Below are 17,343 nucleotides of genomic sequence, written 5' to 3'. Positions count from 1 at the left end.
GTATGCCCAGGAGGGTCACACACGAGGGGCGCGGGCACCCTTGATCGGTGCCCCCCACCTGTCACAATTCACGTCACAAGTTCAGGGGCGTGTTTCCTGTCTGTCTCTAATGGCTCCCCGGGCTCACTTGAAGCTGTCCACCTGCTGGTCCCACTTGACCCCCAATTCTCCAGGCTGGGGAGAGGAAGGGGTTTAGAAAAGAAGTAAAGGACACCTGTTCGCTGGCCTCCTGGGGCAAGGCCTGGGTAAACTGAATTCCCCGAGTTTTCCACAGCCAACCTCCTGCTCTCACAGTTCAAACTATCTTAACTTCTTCTCCTCCACCTGCTACCTTGAGTTTGCTTCCTGTAAACCGCTTTCCCGCCCCACTCATCCCCGGGTCCCGGGTCAAGGCCCAAGTTCACCACCTTACAGCTCCGAAAAAGCATTTTCAGGTGGCCGGGCCCGGAGCCGGTGGCACGTGCCGGGCAGGGAAGGGGAGCGCCCGCCTGGGCCCCGGCGTGGCGAGCTGGGCGAGGACGCACCCGGGCAGCCCCGGGAGAGACGCGCGGGGCTGGGGAGCCGCAGGCCCCGAATCCCCGCCCCGGGGTCCCCGCCCCTCGCGCAGGTCACCCCGGCGCCCGCCCCTTTCCCTCGGCCCGGCAGCCGGCAGGCAGGGAAGTGTCGTAAAGCCAGGCCCAGGAAACTTTACCCGGGGTAACAGCCGAGGCGCTTTACGGCGGCGGCGGAGTGGGAGCTCGGCGGTGGCCGAGCGGCGGCGGCGGCGGGGACCGGTGCGGGGTGAGCGGGGCGCAGGGCCCGGGCAGGGGCCGCGGTGACACGGCGGGCGGCTGGGGCGCGGGCGGCGCCGAGGGGCCGCGGGCTGGCTGTGCGCGAGCGCGCGCGCGCGTGGGAGTGAGTGTGTGGCTGGGGGGCGGCGCGGCATGGGGGGGGGGCGCAGCGCCGGGAAGACGGTTCGTGCCTTTGTTTCCCCCCCACACCTCGCCGCGCGCACACGCCCCGGGGCCGTTCCCCTGTCCCCCCCACCCCCGCCATGGGCCGGCAGCGTCTCACACGGCCTTCCCTCCCTCCCCTCCTCCTCCTCCTCCTCGTAGGATGGCGGAGGTACCGCCTGGGCCTAGCAGCCTCCTCCCACCTCCGGCACCGCCGGCCCCGGCGACGGCCGAGCCCCGCTGCCCCTTCCCGGCGGGGGCCGCCCTGGCCTGCTGCAGCGACGACGACGAGGACGACGAGGAGCACGAGGCGGCGGCCCAGGGGCGGCCGTGCGTCCGCTGCCCTCCGCCGCAGGCGCAGCCCCAGCAGCCCCAGCAGCCGCAGCAGCTCAACGGATTGATCAGCCCCGAACTGCGACACCTCCGGGCGGCCGCCTCTCTCAAGAGCAAGGGCCTGACGAACGCGGCCGCTCCGGACGGGGACCCCCGAGCGACTGCCACGGACGAGGGGTCCCCACCACCGGCGCACCCCCACAAGGCCAGAACTGCGCTCCCGGGCCCGGCTCTGGAAGCAGCGGCGGCGCGCAATGGACTGGCCGAGGGCGCCGGGCAGCAGCAGCAGCAGCAGCAGCAGCGGCGGCAGGAGGACGACCACGGTGACCAGGAGGAGCAGGTGCGGCTGCTGTCCGCATCCCTAAGCGCCGGCTGCAGTTTAAGGAGCCCCTCGGGCAGGGAGGTGGAGCCCGGCGAGGATCGGACGATACGCTACGTCCGATACGAGTCCGAGCTGCAGATGCCCGACATTATGAGACTGATCACCAAAGATCTGTCCGAACCCTACTCCATTTATACCTATAGATATTTTATCCACAATTGGCCACAGCTGTGCTTCTTGGTAAGTGCGTGTGCAGGGCCAAGGGGAGGGCTGACCCTTTGCACGAGAGGAAGGCGGTTGCGGGGCAGGTGGGGTGCAGGGTCCCCTCCCGCAGGTGCAGGCGGCAGACGCGGTGTCCCTGTGCGAGGTGACCCCCGGTTCTGAGCCGGTCAGTGCTGCTGCTGGGAAGGGGCGCCCCCTCCGCCGCGTCCCGCCGGCGCGTTGCGGGTTCATTGGGTGGCGGGGCGGGGGTCTCCGGGCCGTGCACCTGAGCCTCCTGGAATTGCCTTGCGAGCGCTCTGCGGGCCTATGGTTTGATGCCGGTTCTGAGCTGGGGCAGCCTTATTCCTTCCTGTCCCATCAGCAGTGTGTGAGCGTGCACGTGTTTGCTTGCACGGCCGTCAGTGCGCCTGCTGGGGCCACCTCGGGGAGTTGAGTGCTGCACACACGCTCTGGGCTCGTGGAGACAGTTGCCCCTTTCCTGGGCAGGAGTGGCCGCGGTGGTGCCCAGCCTGCCCTCTCCCGCTCTGCTGTTAACACTCCTGGGCACTGGAAGGCCTGTAGGAAACTTGTGTGCGAAGTTGTTACTCTTTTTTTTCTTCTTTCTTTGTTTTAAAGAAACTGGCTATAGATAGGCCTAAAAAACTGGGAACACTGGCCTGTGTTGCAATGATTTTTTTTTTCCACTTTGGTGAAAGCGAAAGACTTGGCTATTAGACAAGCTAATACAATGCAGGTTATTTCTTCATAGCAATATTGGCCCAGTTTCAGTCTATGAAACGCAAACATCGACCGCAGGTATATGCTTGCTAGCATGAACTCACCAGCGTATTGGTCTCATTTGAGTTTTTCAGGTTGGTTTCACTTGAGTTTTACTAAAGATGCCATTTTATGATATGTGAAGGGAAAAGTCACCACTGTAATTTATTGTTGGAACATGGATTTAGTTTCACTTAGTAATTCCCAGAAGTGTGTTTTGACAGTACTTTAAAAATCTTTCTGATTTTATAGCTTGGTGGTAATTTGAAAATAAAATGTGGGTATTGTAGTTAGCGGTAGCTCCCTTGTTTTCTGCGTTAACTTTACTCAAACTTCAGTGTCATACCTTTGTTTCAACCAGGTATTATTCTGTGTTCTAAAAAATTATCAGGATTCTAAACATTGTATCAAAAATGGGAGTTCTATGTTCATGTCAGTGAATATAGAAAAATAATTTATAGCTCCATCACAAATGTCACTAAATGCTGAAAATTGTGGATTGATTTAATTGTACCAAGAACCCAGCAGAGCGTGTAATCGAATCCCATTTTAAATCGAAATAGATGTTTTTCTCTCAGTTCTAGAAAGTAGTTGCGTTTTCATGGTGTTTAGGCAGCTTTTAAGTCCTGGTGTCACATGGGCCCTTCTTGGCCTGTCTGCTATTTGAGACTGATAAGCTGGAAGTCAGGCAGCCCTACTCTGGATGATTAGCTTTTTATAGCCAAAGTTTAACATTGAATCCTGCATATCTGGAAATGGAGCGACCCCCCCCCCACACACACACCTCCCCTACACCCCGTGGGCCTCTGCAAGGTGTCCTTGTGCGAGACTCAATCAGGAGGTTCTTTATTGCACAATAAAACCTTATTCTGGAACAGGCCATTTAGAACAGAGGCCTTTATGTTGGCATGTTTTGAAATGTGAATTTCATGTAAGAATTAGGTTTTTGAAAAATCAAATTCTTAATGTTTATGCAGTCATAACATCTTGCAACTTTTTTGCTTTCTTTTTTTTTTAATGCATAAGGCCTTTACGGATCGGAGCGACTCAGAGCATTTGAGAGCCCTCCAGATGGCAGGCAGGGAGGCTCCGCTCAGAGCAAGGGCTCCTGGTTTGAGGTCTCTCTTCATTAGGATAATTAGGATAACAGGAACCTGAAAAATGGCATTCCCTTTACATGTGTAACGCAGGCCACTGTGTGGCAGCCAGCTGTCCTCGCCAAGGAGTGGTTTTCCTTACAAACGTCTATTTCAAGAGATTGGAAACCTCCGAGAACCTGTCTGGTTTCTTTGGGGAACCTGCGGGGTTGAACCGTAGAAAAGTACAAACACTTGCTTGACAAAGTGTGACAGTTCTGAGTGTTGCAGTGGATGTAAAGGCAGAGGTTGGTCAGGATGTGAGGCGCTGCCTTCCCTGTTTGTGGCCACTGCCACCTCTTTGGAATTTGTAGTCTTTCCAGGTGCGAATGCCTTTTTGACATTCTTAAGCTTATTTCAGCAATATAATACAGTACTTCCGTTTATTTGTTCTAAATTTAACTTCCCAGCTTCCTCCAGTTTTCTATTTGTAGTGTTCTATATTTGGGAATCTATTTCACACAATTTTTATGTTTCATAGCTTTGTAGGCTGACAGGCCGTTGGTCCTGTGAAGTTAAGTCTTAATCAAGCCACATTTAACTGAATGGGTCTCACACGTCCCTGTAGAAGCTTTGATTTTGGAAATCTGACAGGCACTTTACTGGTTCTTGTAAATTACATTCGTCAGCATTTTATCGGGAAGAAAAGAGTACTGGCCTTCCTCGCTGCAACAGGTGCTTCATTAATTGGGCTTTTTAAACTATTATTTTATCAGAAAGGCAGATTTTATAGAGAAAGGAAGAGGCAGAGAGAGACATCCTCCACCGCTGGTTCACTTCCCAAATGGCTCCGACAGCTGGAGCTGAGCTGATCTGATGCCAGGAGCCTCTTCTGGGTCGCACACACGGGTACAGGGTCCCAAGGCTTTGGGCCATCTTCCACTGCCAGGCCACAGGCACAGAGCTAAATTGGAACCAGTGCTCATATAGTATGCTGGCACTGCAAGGCGGAGGGCTAGCCAGTTGAGCTGTTGTGCTGGCCCTGGGCCTTCCTTTTGATGTCTACTTTTTGATATCTGCTCCTAAAGATTGGCAAAACTAATTTGAAACCAGGAATTATTATTTTCAGAGCCAGCAGACAAAGATTTGCTTGACATTTTTTTCAGTCTGAAATTTGTGTCCAGCTGCATGTGCTTGGTGGTTTTCCTCTTGGTGTTAACCTGGAAGCATGGTTGTCCTGGGCGTTGGTTCTGCGTCGGGTCTTGTTTCGCACGAGCCCAGCGTGGGAGGTCGATTTTCTGCCTATTTTAAATGTGCCGTTTGGTCTATGAGTCTCCGTGTGCTGTGCCATATATGTACACATGTATGCACCCCTTGCGCGTATTTGGAGAGAATTTTCAAATCAGAACAGGCTGTCGGAATTTGTCAGAAATGTTAAGCAGAAATTATGTCTTCAAAATAATTTTTAAGATTGGTTTATTGAGAAGGCAGAAAACAGTTTTAGAGTCTTATTGACCCAAAGTAGTTTGGTAATGTCTGATAAAAGAGAAATTAGTTATCCTGACTTGTAGAATTTATAATCTCTTCAAACATTTTTTTATGACCTAGTTTAGATTTGTGTGAAATGGATCTGAATGATCTTGCCTAAAAGATTTCTCCACAGTTTTTTTTTTTTTTGGAACATTTTACTCATTTTGCAGTTTAAATTTAAATATTAAGTTAACCGGGACTTCTGATTTTTCTAATCCATTCCTAGTTTTTATTGTTGAAATAGTTTCTTTTGAAAAGCCAATTCGCAGCAAGCAAGCACTGCTTTGCCGACACAGTGGGGGAGAACTGCCGTGTTTATATACGCCATAGCACCGTGTTGTAGAACTCTAGAGAGACATTTTCAGTGACGACACTGGGCACCTTCATGAAATGGGATGATTAGCATGTGTCCTATAGCCTTTTCACCCTCTGGAAGGCTTTATTTATTAATTTTTTTAAATCAAAATAGCTCTGTAAATCAAAGTATGTCTTTCAAGCTCTGGCGTCTGACCCACACACTTCAGTAAGCCCTGGAGTAGAATCTGGGCAATACCTGCTAATCCCTTCCCTATGCTCTGGCTCGATCTGAACTGCCATTCATGTCTTAACTGTTATGTCTCACATCTGCCTTCCACTAAAGCTTCATTATAATTAACTTTAAAAGTACAGTACTAATGGACAAGCTTGACATTATTTCGTCAGATTCTAGTGAATCAGTGTTTCCCTTGAAACTTGTTTTTGTCACGTATTCTCCTTCCCCTCCCCCCAACTCCCTTAGGTACATCTTTATTGTGAATGGTTATAACTGTTAAGTATGTCGCGTGTGGTTTTATCAGGTACTGGAATGTTTCTGTGTGGAAATGGTTTTGCTTTTTCCCTGTGGGCTTTGATAACTGCAAGAAACCAGTGTTGTAGGAATCGAGGAGTTGTAAAGCCAGAGCATGTGAGAAATTCTGGGATGCGATTTCAGGAACTGCCGTGATCGCCCTTTTGCTGGAGCTGTCCTCATCTCTTCATCCTCAGAGATGCAGCCGCGTGGTTGGTTGCTGTGCTCACTGGGCCATCGCGTGCACCTGCTAAACTCTTCCCAACTGTCTGTTTATCTTTAAGGCCGTGGTGGGGGAGGAGTGTGTAGGCGCCATCGTTTGCAAGTTGGACATGCACAAAAAGATGTTCCGCAGAGGTTACATAGCCATGTTAGCTGTGGATTCCAAGTACAGGAGGAATGGCATCGGTAAGAGACACACTGTTTAACTGAAAGCATACAGTTTCATTTTTGTGTTTTGAAACAAAAGACTTCTGTGTCAATATGTAGAAATGGATTTGGAGCTAAAGGAAGGAAGGTAAGATTTTATAATTCAAATATTTCTGAAAAGCGTGAAAATGGCACTTATCCGTGTTCTTTTAATCACATTCCAGCTGCTTTGTGTTACTAAGTACGGAGCCTAGCCCCAAGGCAGCTGTCTGGGTGTGGACGAAGTGGACCTCGGCCAAGCCAAAATCAAGGAGAAATTGCCATGACCTAGTGCTAGCCATTAGGCATTAAGTTATAAGTCAGGGACAGCTAGGAGACTAGAATTGTTTCCTGCAATTCCTGGACTCCTCTCTGTTTTGACTTTCCTAGCGTGTTGGGTTCATCTATGTTCATGGTTTACAATAGAATCAGTTGGGTGATATAAAAATGTGCCTAGGCCCTTGTTGGTCCTGTCAGTGGGAGGGCTGAAGCTTTCCCAGGGGAGTATGGTGTAAACCTGCTTTAAGAACTAGGGCTTGGGCCCAGCGCGGTGGCGCAAGTGGTTAAGGTCCTCTCTTTGCACGCCTGGGATCCCATATGGGTGCCAGTTCTAATCCCTGTGGCCCCACTTCCCTTCCATTTCCCTACCTGTGGCCCGGGAAAGCAGCCGAGGACAGCCCAAAGCTTTGGGACCCTGCACCCACGTGGGAGACCCGGAAGAGGCTCCTGACTTTGGATCAGCATAGCATCGGCCGTTGTGGACAGAAGATCCGCCTTTCCAATAAAAATAAAGTAAATCTAGGGCTCACAGGGGAGGACCAGGGAGACAGACACTTGTCTGAGCAGATCAGATTCTGGGATGTACTTCAGACACACTAGATGTCTATTCCCGTGTTTAATTGTTAGCACTTCAATTGCTTGTAGCTTTTTTTTTTTTTTTTTTAAGATTTGTTTATTTTTATTGCAAAGTCAGATATACAGAGAGGAGGAGAGACAGAAAGATCCTCCGTCCGATGATTCAGTCCCCAAGTGACCAGAACAGCTAGAGCTGAGCTAATCCGAAGCCAGGAGCTTCTTCCAGGTCTCCCACACAGGTTCAGGGTCCCAAGGCTTTGGGCCGTCCTCAACTGCTTTCCCAGGCCACAAGCAGGGAGCTGGATGGGAAGTGGGGCTGCCAGGACCAAAACCGGTGCCCATGTGGGACCCCGGTGTGCTCAAGGCGAGGACCTTAGCCGCTAGGCTACCATGTCAGGCCTCATAGCTTTTAAGAAACAAAATAGAAGTGTTATTCTCCAACTTAAGGCTGTTTGACATAATCTTACATGTCATGGGATGTTATGAATAGGTTTACTTAAACATGTTAGGTTTACCAACTTTTCTCATGGTCTTGCAACTTGCCACTAAGGATTTATTTTATTTATGTATTTAGAGGGATCTTCCTTTGCCTGCCGCACGACTCCCAAGAAGGCTGCCATGGCCAGCGCTGGGCCAGCCCAGAGCAGGGAGCTTCGTCTGGGTCTCACATGGTGGCCAGGCCCCAAACAGCTGACCCATTCTTTGCTGCCTTTCCCAAGTCATTAACAGGGAACTGGTTTGGAAGTGGAGCAGCCAGGACACAACCGGCATCCAAGTGGGATGCGGGCGTTGCGGGCAGCAGGTTTACCTGCTACATCATAGCGCCAGCCCTTCCGCCAGGAATGTTTGTGGATTTGGTTTGTCTCACAGACCAGTTTGGAGGCTCTGGTGCATTACGAGGAGCTGATAATGGCTCATGTCAAGTGCTAAGCTGGCTCAGAGTGTAGGACTCAGGACTTGAAGGTTTGCAGCACATGTACGCATGTGTACTTCCAAAATAGAATTTGTCTTGCTTTTTTAAAAATTAGATCAGGAAGTTCTCCCCTCCCTCTTTACTGTTCTTGTGTAACAGCTACATGCAACCCAGACTTAGAATGCATTTTATGAGACATTCACTGACTCAGTCCTGACATCATGGGAGTGCCAGCAGTCGTGCCCGTTCTCATTAGAAGGCTCGCAGTGCCAAGCCAGAGCGTTGGACCATGGTGGGCACAGCCAGCTGCTGAGGCATCTTGTCAAGCTCTTGTCCTTGGATTCGAGAACTCTCTGGCAGGATTGGGGCAGGGCGTGCTCTGAGCTCTGCCCAGTCTCAGGGTTACCCTGTCCATCTCAAATCTTGCCTTTCTCTTTGTCCTTTTTCTCCTATCTTCAAACAGATTAGAACAATGTCCCGCTTGGAGCGATTCATTTGTCCTGAGAAAAGGGAATGTATGAGGAGTTGGGTCTTTCATTAGGAAAGTTAGATCGCAGTCGCAGCTTCTCTGGCCTTTTCAGTTTCTGATTGACCTTTTTGCCATTTAATTTGAGATCATCTTTGAGAGGGTATCAAGAGAGAAAGCAGCCTTTGTCATATCTGTTCATTGTGAATATCAGCTTGGGTGTGTTTAAAGAATTATGTCTTCCTCTCATTAAAACTGCTCTCTGTGTTCTAGGTACTAACTTGGTGAAGAAAGCTATTTATGCCATGGTTGAAGGAGACTGTGATGAGGTGAGTGAGTGGAGCTGCCTGGGTGCTGGGCAGTGTTCTACTGAGCACTTGTATAACTGTCCTGCAGTAATTCTTCAGATTCTACTGCTTGCTGTTTAGACCAATGCAGCTTGTGGGGCAAATTATATTCTATTCACAAACACGTGAATTTTAACTTAAAACAAGTGGAGCTAAAAATTCTGAACAATGTAAAAGTAAAATCTTAAGTAATTTTCAGCCTACAATTGGTAGTTACTTTGTTATCATTGTGAAATGAATGATTATGCTGTTGTAATAACTTGGGGAACAATAATAAGACGGAGATAGTAATTAAAGGGAAGGGGCTGGGGAGTGAGGATCTGAATCTGTGTGGTGAAAAAAAGCGACTCATAAGTTAAAAGAAGACGGATTTTGAGCAAAAAAAAAAAAGGTGCTTTTACAAACTGAACTGTCATTTGCTTACATGTTGTCCTTTATGCCTTACAACATTTTTTTTTTCCTCTCTTTTTAACCTTGAGAGAGCTGCCAGCTCTTACAGAAGACATTTCACATTGAATACTATGCATTGAAATACACATTTCACATTGAAACTCTAGTGCTAGGCGGAGAGTGCAGAGAGGAGGTGTGGAAGTACAGATCTGTTGCCTGGGAGCATCTTGATTGAGCCTGTGAGGGCTGTGAGGGGCGCCACTGGCTCGTGTCTTACAGGATTGTGCGTGAGAGCTGCTCACCATATGCTGCGATGTTTGGGAATACAACCATTGCCATTGTGCAGTGTGGGCGTGGTTAACATCCCAGCAGTGACTGGGGGGTCTGTGCAGTGTGGGCGTGGTTAACATCCCAGCAGTGACTGGGGGGGTCTGCAGTGTGGGCGTGGTTAACATCCCAGCAGTGGTGGGGGTGTCTGTGCAGTGTGGGCGTGGCTAACATCCCAGCAGTGATGGGGGGGGTCTGTGCAGTGTGGGTGTGGTTAACATCCCAGCAGTGGTCGGGGGTCTGCAGTGTGGGCGTGGTTAACATCCCAGCAGTGACTAGGGGGTCTGTGCAGTGTGGGCGTGGTTAACATTCCAGCAGTGACTGGGGGTCTGTGCAGTGTGGGCGTGGTTAACATCCCAGCAGTGACTAGGGGGTCTGTGCAGTGTGGGTGTCGTTAACATCCCAGCAGTGGCCGGGGGTCTGTGCAGTGTGGGCGTGGTTAACATCCCAGCAGTGACTGGGGGTCTGTGCAGTGTGGGTGTCGTTAACATCCCAGCAGTGGTCGGGAGGCCAGAGTGGCATTTCATTATCTTACGAGCAGTACATATGACAGTTGTCATTATTGGGGAGTGGTCAGTATACCTTAGAGAGTTTTGAAAATACCTGAAATTAGGGCAATTTTTTTAGTAGATTGATAAGCAATTTGGTGAATTTCAATAGGGGTGTTTTTTTAAATTGAAGGCATTTATAGTTATTACACATGTAGTTCACAAAATTTCCACCATTCTGGTGCTATCTGGCTTTTTTTTTTTTTTTGGTTTATTAACTGATTTGGAAGGCTGAAAGTGAGAGTAAGAAAGAGAATCTTGCATGCACTGTTTCACTCACCAAATGGTCACGGTAGCCAGGACCAGGAGCTCTCGCCTGGGGGCAGTCATCCATTGCTTCCGGGAGTGTCTGAGCAGGGTGCTAGACAAAGCAGAGGAGTCAGGACGCACACTGGCACCCCGGGGTGGGATGTGAGCCTCCCAGGTGTCCGCTTAAGCCGCTGTCTGCAGTGCTGACGCGTCCTTAAGCTGTCATCCTCCTGTCCTCTGACAGCTCCTGTCGCTGTGACGTAGAGCCTCCCATTTTCTAAGCACGAAGTAATGACCCTGCAATAACTGTTTCTTAAATTTAACAGTAGCTTTTGAGAATATCTTCATGTTAGTGTGCCAAGACTGAGTGCAGGGTATTCAACAGGTTCCTTGTTCACATAAGCCTCCCTCCTGTGGGACCAGACCTCATGGTCATGGGTGGCATGAGAAGGCTCGTAGACGCACTGGATGGCACAGGGATGCTGTTCTGAGATAAAGATAAGTAAGTTTACTCCAGATAGGTAGCACACAGCTGGGAAAAAATCACAGCTTTTAATATCAAAAAGTATAAGTGTAGTCAGCCAACCCACTTCTGTAGCTGCCAGCTAGAATGTGCAGGGGAGAACTGGGCTGGGCATGTGGGTGAGCGTCTCTCTTTTTTTTTTAATAGATAAGTTTTATTATCTATTTATTTGAAAGGCAGATTTCCAGAAGGGGAGGGAGAGAGGGAGACACCGAGATCTTCCCTCTGATTCCCCCCCCCCCCCATGGCTGCAGCAGCCCTGGCTGGAGCGGAGCAGAGCAGGAAGGAGTCAGGACCCGATGCTGACCTCTGTGTGAAGGGAGGGGCCCAGCACTTGGGCATCTTCAGCGACTCCCCCGGGCTGTTAACCTGTCAGTCTCTCAGGACAATAGCCACACGGGCTTGGCTCAGCAAGGTGAGACGACGCAGGCGTCACAGAAGTTGTGCAAGAGTTCGGAGCAGTCTGTGGAGTGCTAGACCATGTTCTGATGTTGAAGATGGAGAGATTTGTGAACAGGGACTGTAATGTTGCTGTGGTTAAGCTCTTGTTAAGTTAACCTGGTCTTGCTTGCCTAGTTCCCCTTAACTGGTCACATGTTTAAATGGTGTTGAAAGTTCTGAGGTATGATGCAGAGATGTTATTCTATTTTTTAATCTCAAGATTAAATCCTAAATCAATGGTATATTTCAGGATGGAAATACTCTTTTTTCATCCTGGGTCTAAAAGCCTAATGCTGATTTTTTTTTTTTTTTGTACTTGTAGAATTACTTAAGCAAGGGTGAATATAGCTCTGTGAGCTTTCTTTGCTGTATGATTTTAAATAAATGGTTTTTGTAGTTTGCCTAAAACAGCCTTTGCAGAGTTTAACCATACTGTTGGGATACCTTTTTGTTTTAAAAAAACTTAAATGTGAAAATAGCCTTTGTATGTAATTTATTGTTCTGAGGGAAAGTTTGAAATTATACTCCCAGAATACAGTGGCCCATTATAAAACAATAAAAATGTAATTTTACTTTGAGTTGAGCCCAGCTTCCTGTCCTGGAGCATTGCACAAGTGCTGTTAGCCTGAGCTGGTTGGCTTACCCAGGGACTGGCTCGTTGCCAGGAGAATCAGTGCAGCATCTCACTTTTCTTTAAGCAGAATTCAATTTTGACAGGCCTCTTTCGAACCAAGAAAAACCTCGCGGTCTTTTGTCGTATTATGTAATACAGTTAGAGTAGCTTTCTAATAAATTTCCAGTATAAACCCAGGTTTCATTTTAATATGTTGATATAAGAACTGAGTATTACAAAGAAGCTTTTTTCCTACCTGAAGATTGTTAGTCTTTCTCCTGCTCCTTATTTACATATATATTATGTAAATTATATATATTTATATATATATAATACACATATATATATGTTTGTTTATGTGAAAAGCAGAATGACAGAAGGGAGGGAGTGACCCAGCTCTCATCACTGGTTCACTCGCCAAATGCCCGCAGTGGTCATGGCTGGGCCAGGCTGCGGCCTGGAACCCGGAACCCCGCCAGCTGTTCCTTGTGGATGGCCGGAGCCCGTGTGCTTGGGCCGTCGTCTGTCTTCCATGATGTACATTAGCAGGGGCCTGGTACCGGAGCAGAGGCGGAGGGCTTGACTGTGGACTGTCTGCAAAGGCATGCTAGGCCAGGGGCTGGCCTAACCCGCTCAATGCAGTGCCGATCCCTGGCGTTTTCTGTTGTGTCAAATAATACATGATTGCTTTGTGTCAAATCAGTGTGCCAATAATCTTTGCATTTTAACTAATTTACTCTTTGTGTATTTTTCTGTGTAATTGCTCTTTATTGATCTGTGATAATGCCATTAATCTTCATCACACTTCAAGTGTGTATTTGTGTAGCTGTAGTTGACTTCATGTGTGTTTTGAACATTTATTTTAATTTGCCAGACAGTAAACGAAGGTGGATTTGGACCCTCAGTCAGTCGGCCCATTTGCTTTGCTTTGTCCTTGCTCTACTTGTGGTGACCTGAAGCTTCAAGAATCTAGAAAGTAGAAATTAGCATATTAATTTCTCGAGGTTATTATGAAAATGACGTAGGAGTGACGTGCTTTCTGTTAGAAGGGATGAGATCCTGGTCACTGGATGAGGAGCTGTGGAGTTCAGCTTTCCCCATCAGTGGAGGGCACTGCCATTTCTCTACTACTTAGAGTTACAGATAACCTGAGCCGGAACAGGAAGAGAACTGCACCTCATTTGTACTTCATTTCACTTACTCCGCCATTTCCCTGAATGCCAGGCCCCTGAGTGGGTACCTGGCTCACAGTGTTGATGATTCTCAAGGATGTAGGTTGAAAATCAATAGAAAAATACAATTAGAATTATGTTTGTTTTTACAAACTTTTGTTGGGAGGATGAGCTAGGGACCGATTTTGGTGGAAATAAGAAAAACAGTATTCCAAAATGTTAGTTCTTCATTTTCAGAGCTACCAGTTCAGTAATATTTGAAACAGAAAAACCCAAATGGGAGTTAATACTTAATTAACTCAAGTATCAATACTTAACTTCCTCAGTTAAGTTTTGATACCAATAATGTCTGGAGAAGTAGTTCTCCAAAAGGCGGCCTCTCAGCCAGCAGCACGAGCACCACCCTGCGGTCGGCCGGTTCAAGCTCAGCTTCCTGGGCCTGTGCTGAGGCGTGCTGGGTAAAGCCACACCCTGCAGGGCCGGTATTCCGGAAGGACAGCTCGTGCAGACCCGATGACTGCCTCACCCCTGATCCAGCTCCTTGCCAGTGCACTGGGAAAGCAGCAGAGAATGGCCCCAGCACTTGGGACTCTGCACCCACGTGAGAGACTTGGAAGAAGTGCTTGGCCTGTCTAGCCCAGCTCTGTTTCTTGCAGCCATTTGGGGAGTCCACTAGTGAATGGAAGCTCTGTCTCCCCCTTTCTATAGCTCTGCCTTTCAAATAAATAAATAATGTGATGCAGATGCCATCTCAAACCTCCAAAGAAAATTGGGGTAAGGCCTAGCAGTTTTTTTTTTTAATGATGTATTTATTTTTTATTGATAAGCCGGATTTACAGAAAGGAGGGGAGACAGAGAGGACGATCTTCTGTCTACTGGTTCACTTCTTAAGTGGCCACAGTGGCCAGAGCTGAACTGATGCAAAGCCAGGAGCCGGGAGCTTCTTCCATGGCTCCCATGCAGGAGTAAGGTCCCAAGGGCTACCAACTGGCATTTCTGGCTGTCCTCTACTGCTTTCCCAGGCTACAGGCAGAGAGATGGAAGGAAAGTGGAGCAGCCAGCATATGAACAGGCGCCCATGCCAAGCGAGTACTTTAGCCACTGGGATACTGCACTGGGTGGGTCCCCAGCAGTTTGTTTTACTAAACCCTTCAGCAGTGTGTTTTAATAGGGCGATTGTGATGTACCCTAAAGTTTGAGTGTCTGGGTGTGGGTATGGCCGACTTTCTCTGCAAAAGGCAAAAGAATAATTACTTGAGGCTTGTAGAGCATCAGCAAGTCTGCCCTGAAATCAAGAAACAGCCACAAGTGTCGTGTAAGCAGATGAGCATGCTGTTGTAATGGGACTCCTTGGAAAGCATCCCAACAGGTATACAGGACTGGAACTCAGTGTTTGCAGGCTGCTTGAGTCTAGATAAATGTGGTCGTTGTTTCTGGACTAAATGATGATATTTACTAAAATATAGGCATTGAAGATTGATCCGAATAATTTCAAGTTCTGGTTTATTTTTGAAAATCTTTTTTCTATTTTTTGTCATCTGTCTTCATGAAGTGATAATTCATCTTTGTTTTAGTAAAACATTGGTAAAAACTACAAACATCACAATAATCAGAACAGAGGTTGGTCTCGCCTCCCTTGACCAACAGTAACTGGTTATCATTTTACAGCTGCTTCTCTGGGTTCTCCCTGCTTATTTGTATGAATTGTTATAATTAATATTAATTATTTTCATTAAATGAGTATGCTTTCAAATTCATTCCGCTTTGCTTGCTTTGTGAGGGCTTTTTAAATTATGAAATTGTAACAACTTTCTTTCATTTCTTTAAAGGTTGTTTTGGAAACAGAAATAACAAACAAGTCTGCTTTGAAACTTTATGAAAACCTTGGTTTTGTTCGAGATAAGCGGCTGTTCAGATACTATTTAAATGGAGTTGATGCACTGCGGCTTAAACTGTGGCTGCGCTGAGAAACTGACATCCTGACACCACAGAGCGACTTCTCACCGTGCAGACTCGACCGTTGCATGCAATGCAATTTGTACAGAATTGCTTTGCAGGTGGATTTCGTAATTTCCATGCAGCTCTTCTCTGTCAGTGTCTCGTTGATTGTCGCACAATATTTGTTGCACTTTGGCATGGCACATTTGTTCCGAATTAAAAAGAGTGTTTTAAACTTCAGAAGTTCTTTTGGTACCGAGGAGATGTGCCAGTCGGCAGCCACGATTGGTGTGTTCATTTGCAAAGTCCGCTGGCGATGTGATTCACACGATGATCATTTTATTACCTGTAAGTGGAACATGGTTTTTGTTCTTTAAAAAAAACCATCGTAGATTGTGAAAGTCTTTATACTAACATTTCACACAAAGCCTACCATAGTTTTCTGAAGGGGGTGAGAGAAAAGCTTCAATTTTAACTCTTGTTTGTTTTTCTCAATATTAAAATTCCCGGTCTTGAATATTGGTACCTCATTGATTAGTGGATGAGATAGGCGTAGGGTGGGGCGTGTCTCGCGAGTGACAGCAGCAGTGAAGTGGCGTCTGTCCTCCCCGTGTAGGTAGCTGTGTTTGTCTTCATCTCCGCCTTTTACCTGCATGCTGTCCTTTTCTTTCAGGCCTTGACAGACAAACCTTTGTCTTTATTTAAAATCTAAAATTTGATAATAAATTATTTCAGATTTGTATAATTTGGATACCTTTTCCAGGTGAGTGGCAGAGTGGTTTACTTCACAAGTCCCTTTCATGATTATAAGAAGTTGAATCTACTTGGAAAACCTTTGAGGAACGGCTCCCAGGGGGACGAGGGAGTTGATGGAATTGCTGGGTTTTGGATGCACTTTTTTTAATTTTCTTATTTTTTTTTAATTTTTGAAAGTGAGGGAATTTTGGGAAAGCGATAGAAAATTAATGTAAATTGCTTTGATTTATTTAATCAGAATTATTGCAAAGTTGTGAAGAACAGCTTTTATAAAGTAGCTGGAATTTTATTTTCCCCGCTTGATTTGGATTCCCATAGCTTCCTTTTCTTAAAATGCTTCATTTTTGGTTCTTGATCTTAGAGATAAATTTCAAGATGCATTTTTATTAATTATAAGCTGCTTTATTTTCTTTTCACTTGTATGAGCGAATTCTCCGAGGAGCTTTGCCTTATTGCTCCAGAAAAACAAAAGGGGAGAATGAAAATCTTTTGTAGAGTGAGTTGTGCGGGTTTTCTCAGCAGCCACCATGTGTGTTAGCTTACGCTGACCGGCGCAGTGTAACAAGGTTTGAAATCAGCTGCCTTCAATCGAGTCAGCACACCTGTGATAACTTACTTAACTGGAAAACCTAGGTACCCATAAGAAAACAAGATTTCTCTGTGGAAAATGTTTTTTTTTAGCAATTTGTGTTATTTCCATTTTCATATTCTCTACTTCTGCTCCATGATTTGGTTTGAGTTTTATTTTATGGCTGTAATTACTGTATTTTTTTTTAAAACCCTACCTCCATTGACAGTTGATAAAGGCCCCTTTTCAGGAAAGTTTGTTGATTTTTTTTTTTTTTGGTAAGAAAAGCTGCTCTTTGCTCAGTATAGTGTTTTGAAAAGGTGAACATGGTCAAATAATTTTACAAATAAAGATACACAATTTATATTTGATGAAAATAAAAACTTCCTGCTGGTGGGATCCTTTGTAGTTTTTTTTTTTTTTTTTTGAAGAAAACTTTTCATTATTTTATTATCCTTGAAAGTTTATCGGGCAGAATATTGGTTATGAGGAAATGCGGCAGCCACCCAGGACTCGGCTTTTCAGCTGACCGCCTTGAGTGAGGTGAGACTTCATCTGGAAGAGTACCAGCACAGTGATGCCTCTGTCCTTATGTTTAATCTGAAGGAGACTAAAGCAGTAAGCTCTGTCTTCAGGTTTTTTTCCATCCCTTCATTTGACTGGCAGGTTCTCATGTATCGATTGTGAATGAGCGTGTCCGCTGGACTCGCTGCAGGCGCCAGTTGTAAAGTAGACACATGCTGGATTATCAGTTCAGCCATTTTGTCTTGTTGGTTGTCAACGGAATTATTGATCTCTTCTCCCTAGAATTGCTGACAACACTGAACTGGGC

The 17,343-nt window shown here is 46.8% G+C and overlaps 1 protein-coding gene across 1 annotated transcript; it reads left to right on the top strand.

The window, feature by feature from the left end:
* The first annotated feature begins 1,095 nt into the window (after positions 1–1,095).
* On the top strand, positions 1,096–16,912 carry NAA30 (N-alpha-acetyltransferase 30, NatC catalytic subunit). Its single transcript, XM_040969080.1, has 4 exons — positions 1,096–1,827; positions 6,282–6,405; positions 8,913–8,968; positions 15,079–16,912. The coding sequence occupies exons 1-4, from the start codon at positions 1,096–1,098 to the stop codon at positions 15,214–15,216; spliced, it is 1,050 nt and encodes a 349-aa protein (XP_040825014.1). The 3' UTR covers positions 15,217–16,912.
* The last annotated feature ends 431 nt before the right edge of the window (positions 16,913–17,343 follow it).

The sequence above is a fragment of the Ochotona curzoniae genome, unplaced genomic scaffold (genome assembly GCF_017591425.1).
Source record: "Ochotona curzoniae isolate NIBS_2020 unplaced genomic scaffold, NIBS_Ocur_1.0 scaffold_4701, whole genome shotgun sequence".
Lineage (NCBI taxonomy): Eukaryota > Metazoa > Chordata > Mammalia > Lagomorpha > Ochotonidae > Ochotona > Ochotona curzoniae.
Note: the sequence above shows the minus strand (reverse complement) of the source record. Positions and strands in the feature narration are given on the sequence as shown.

What these genes read in the sequence shown, in the direction of transcription:
- NAA30 (XM_040969080.1), top strand. Translation starts at nt 1,096, where the DNA reads ATGGCGGAGGTACCGCCTGGGCCTAGCAGCCTCCTCCCACCTCCGGCA. An exon ending in GGCCACAGCTGTGCTTCTTG is followed by an intron (nt 1,828 to 6,281) that starts GTAAGTGCGTGT and finishes TTTATCTTTAAG; the next exon opens with GCCGTGGTGGGGGAGGAGTG. An exon ending in GTACAGGAGGAATGGCATCG is followed by an intron (nt 6,406 to 8,912) that starts GTAAGAGACACA and finishes TCTGTGTTCTAG; the next exon opens with GTACTAACTTGGTGAAGAAA.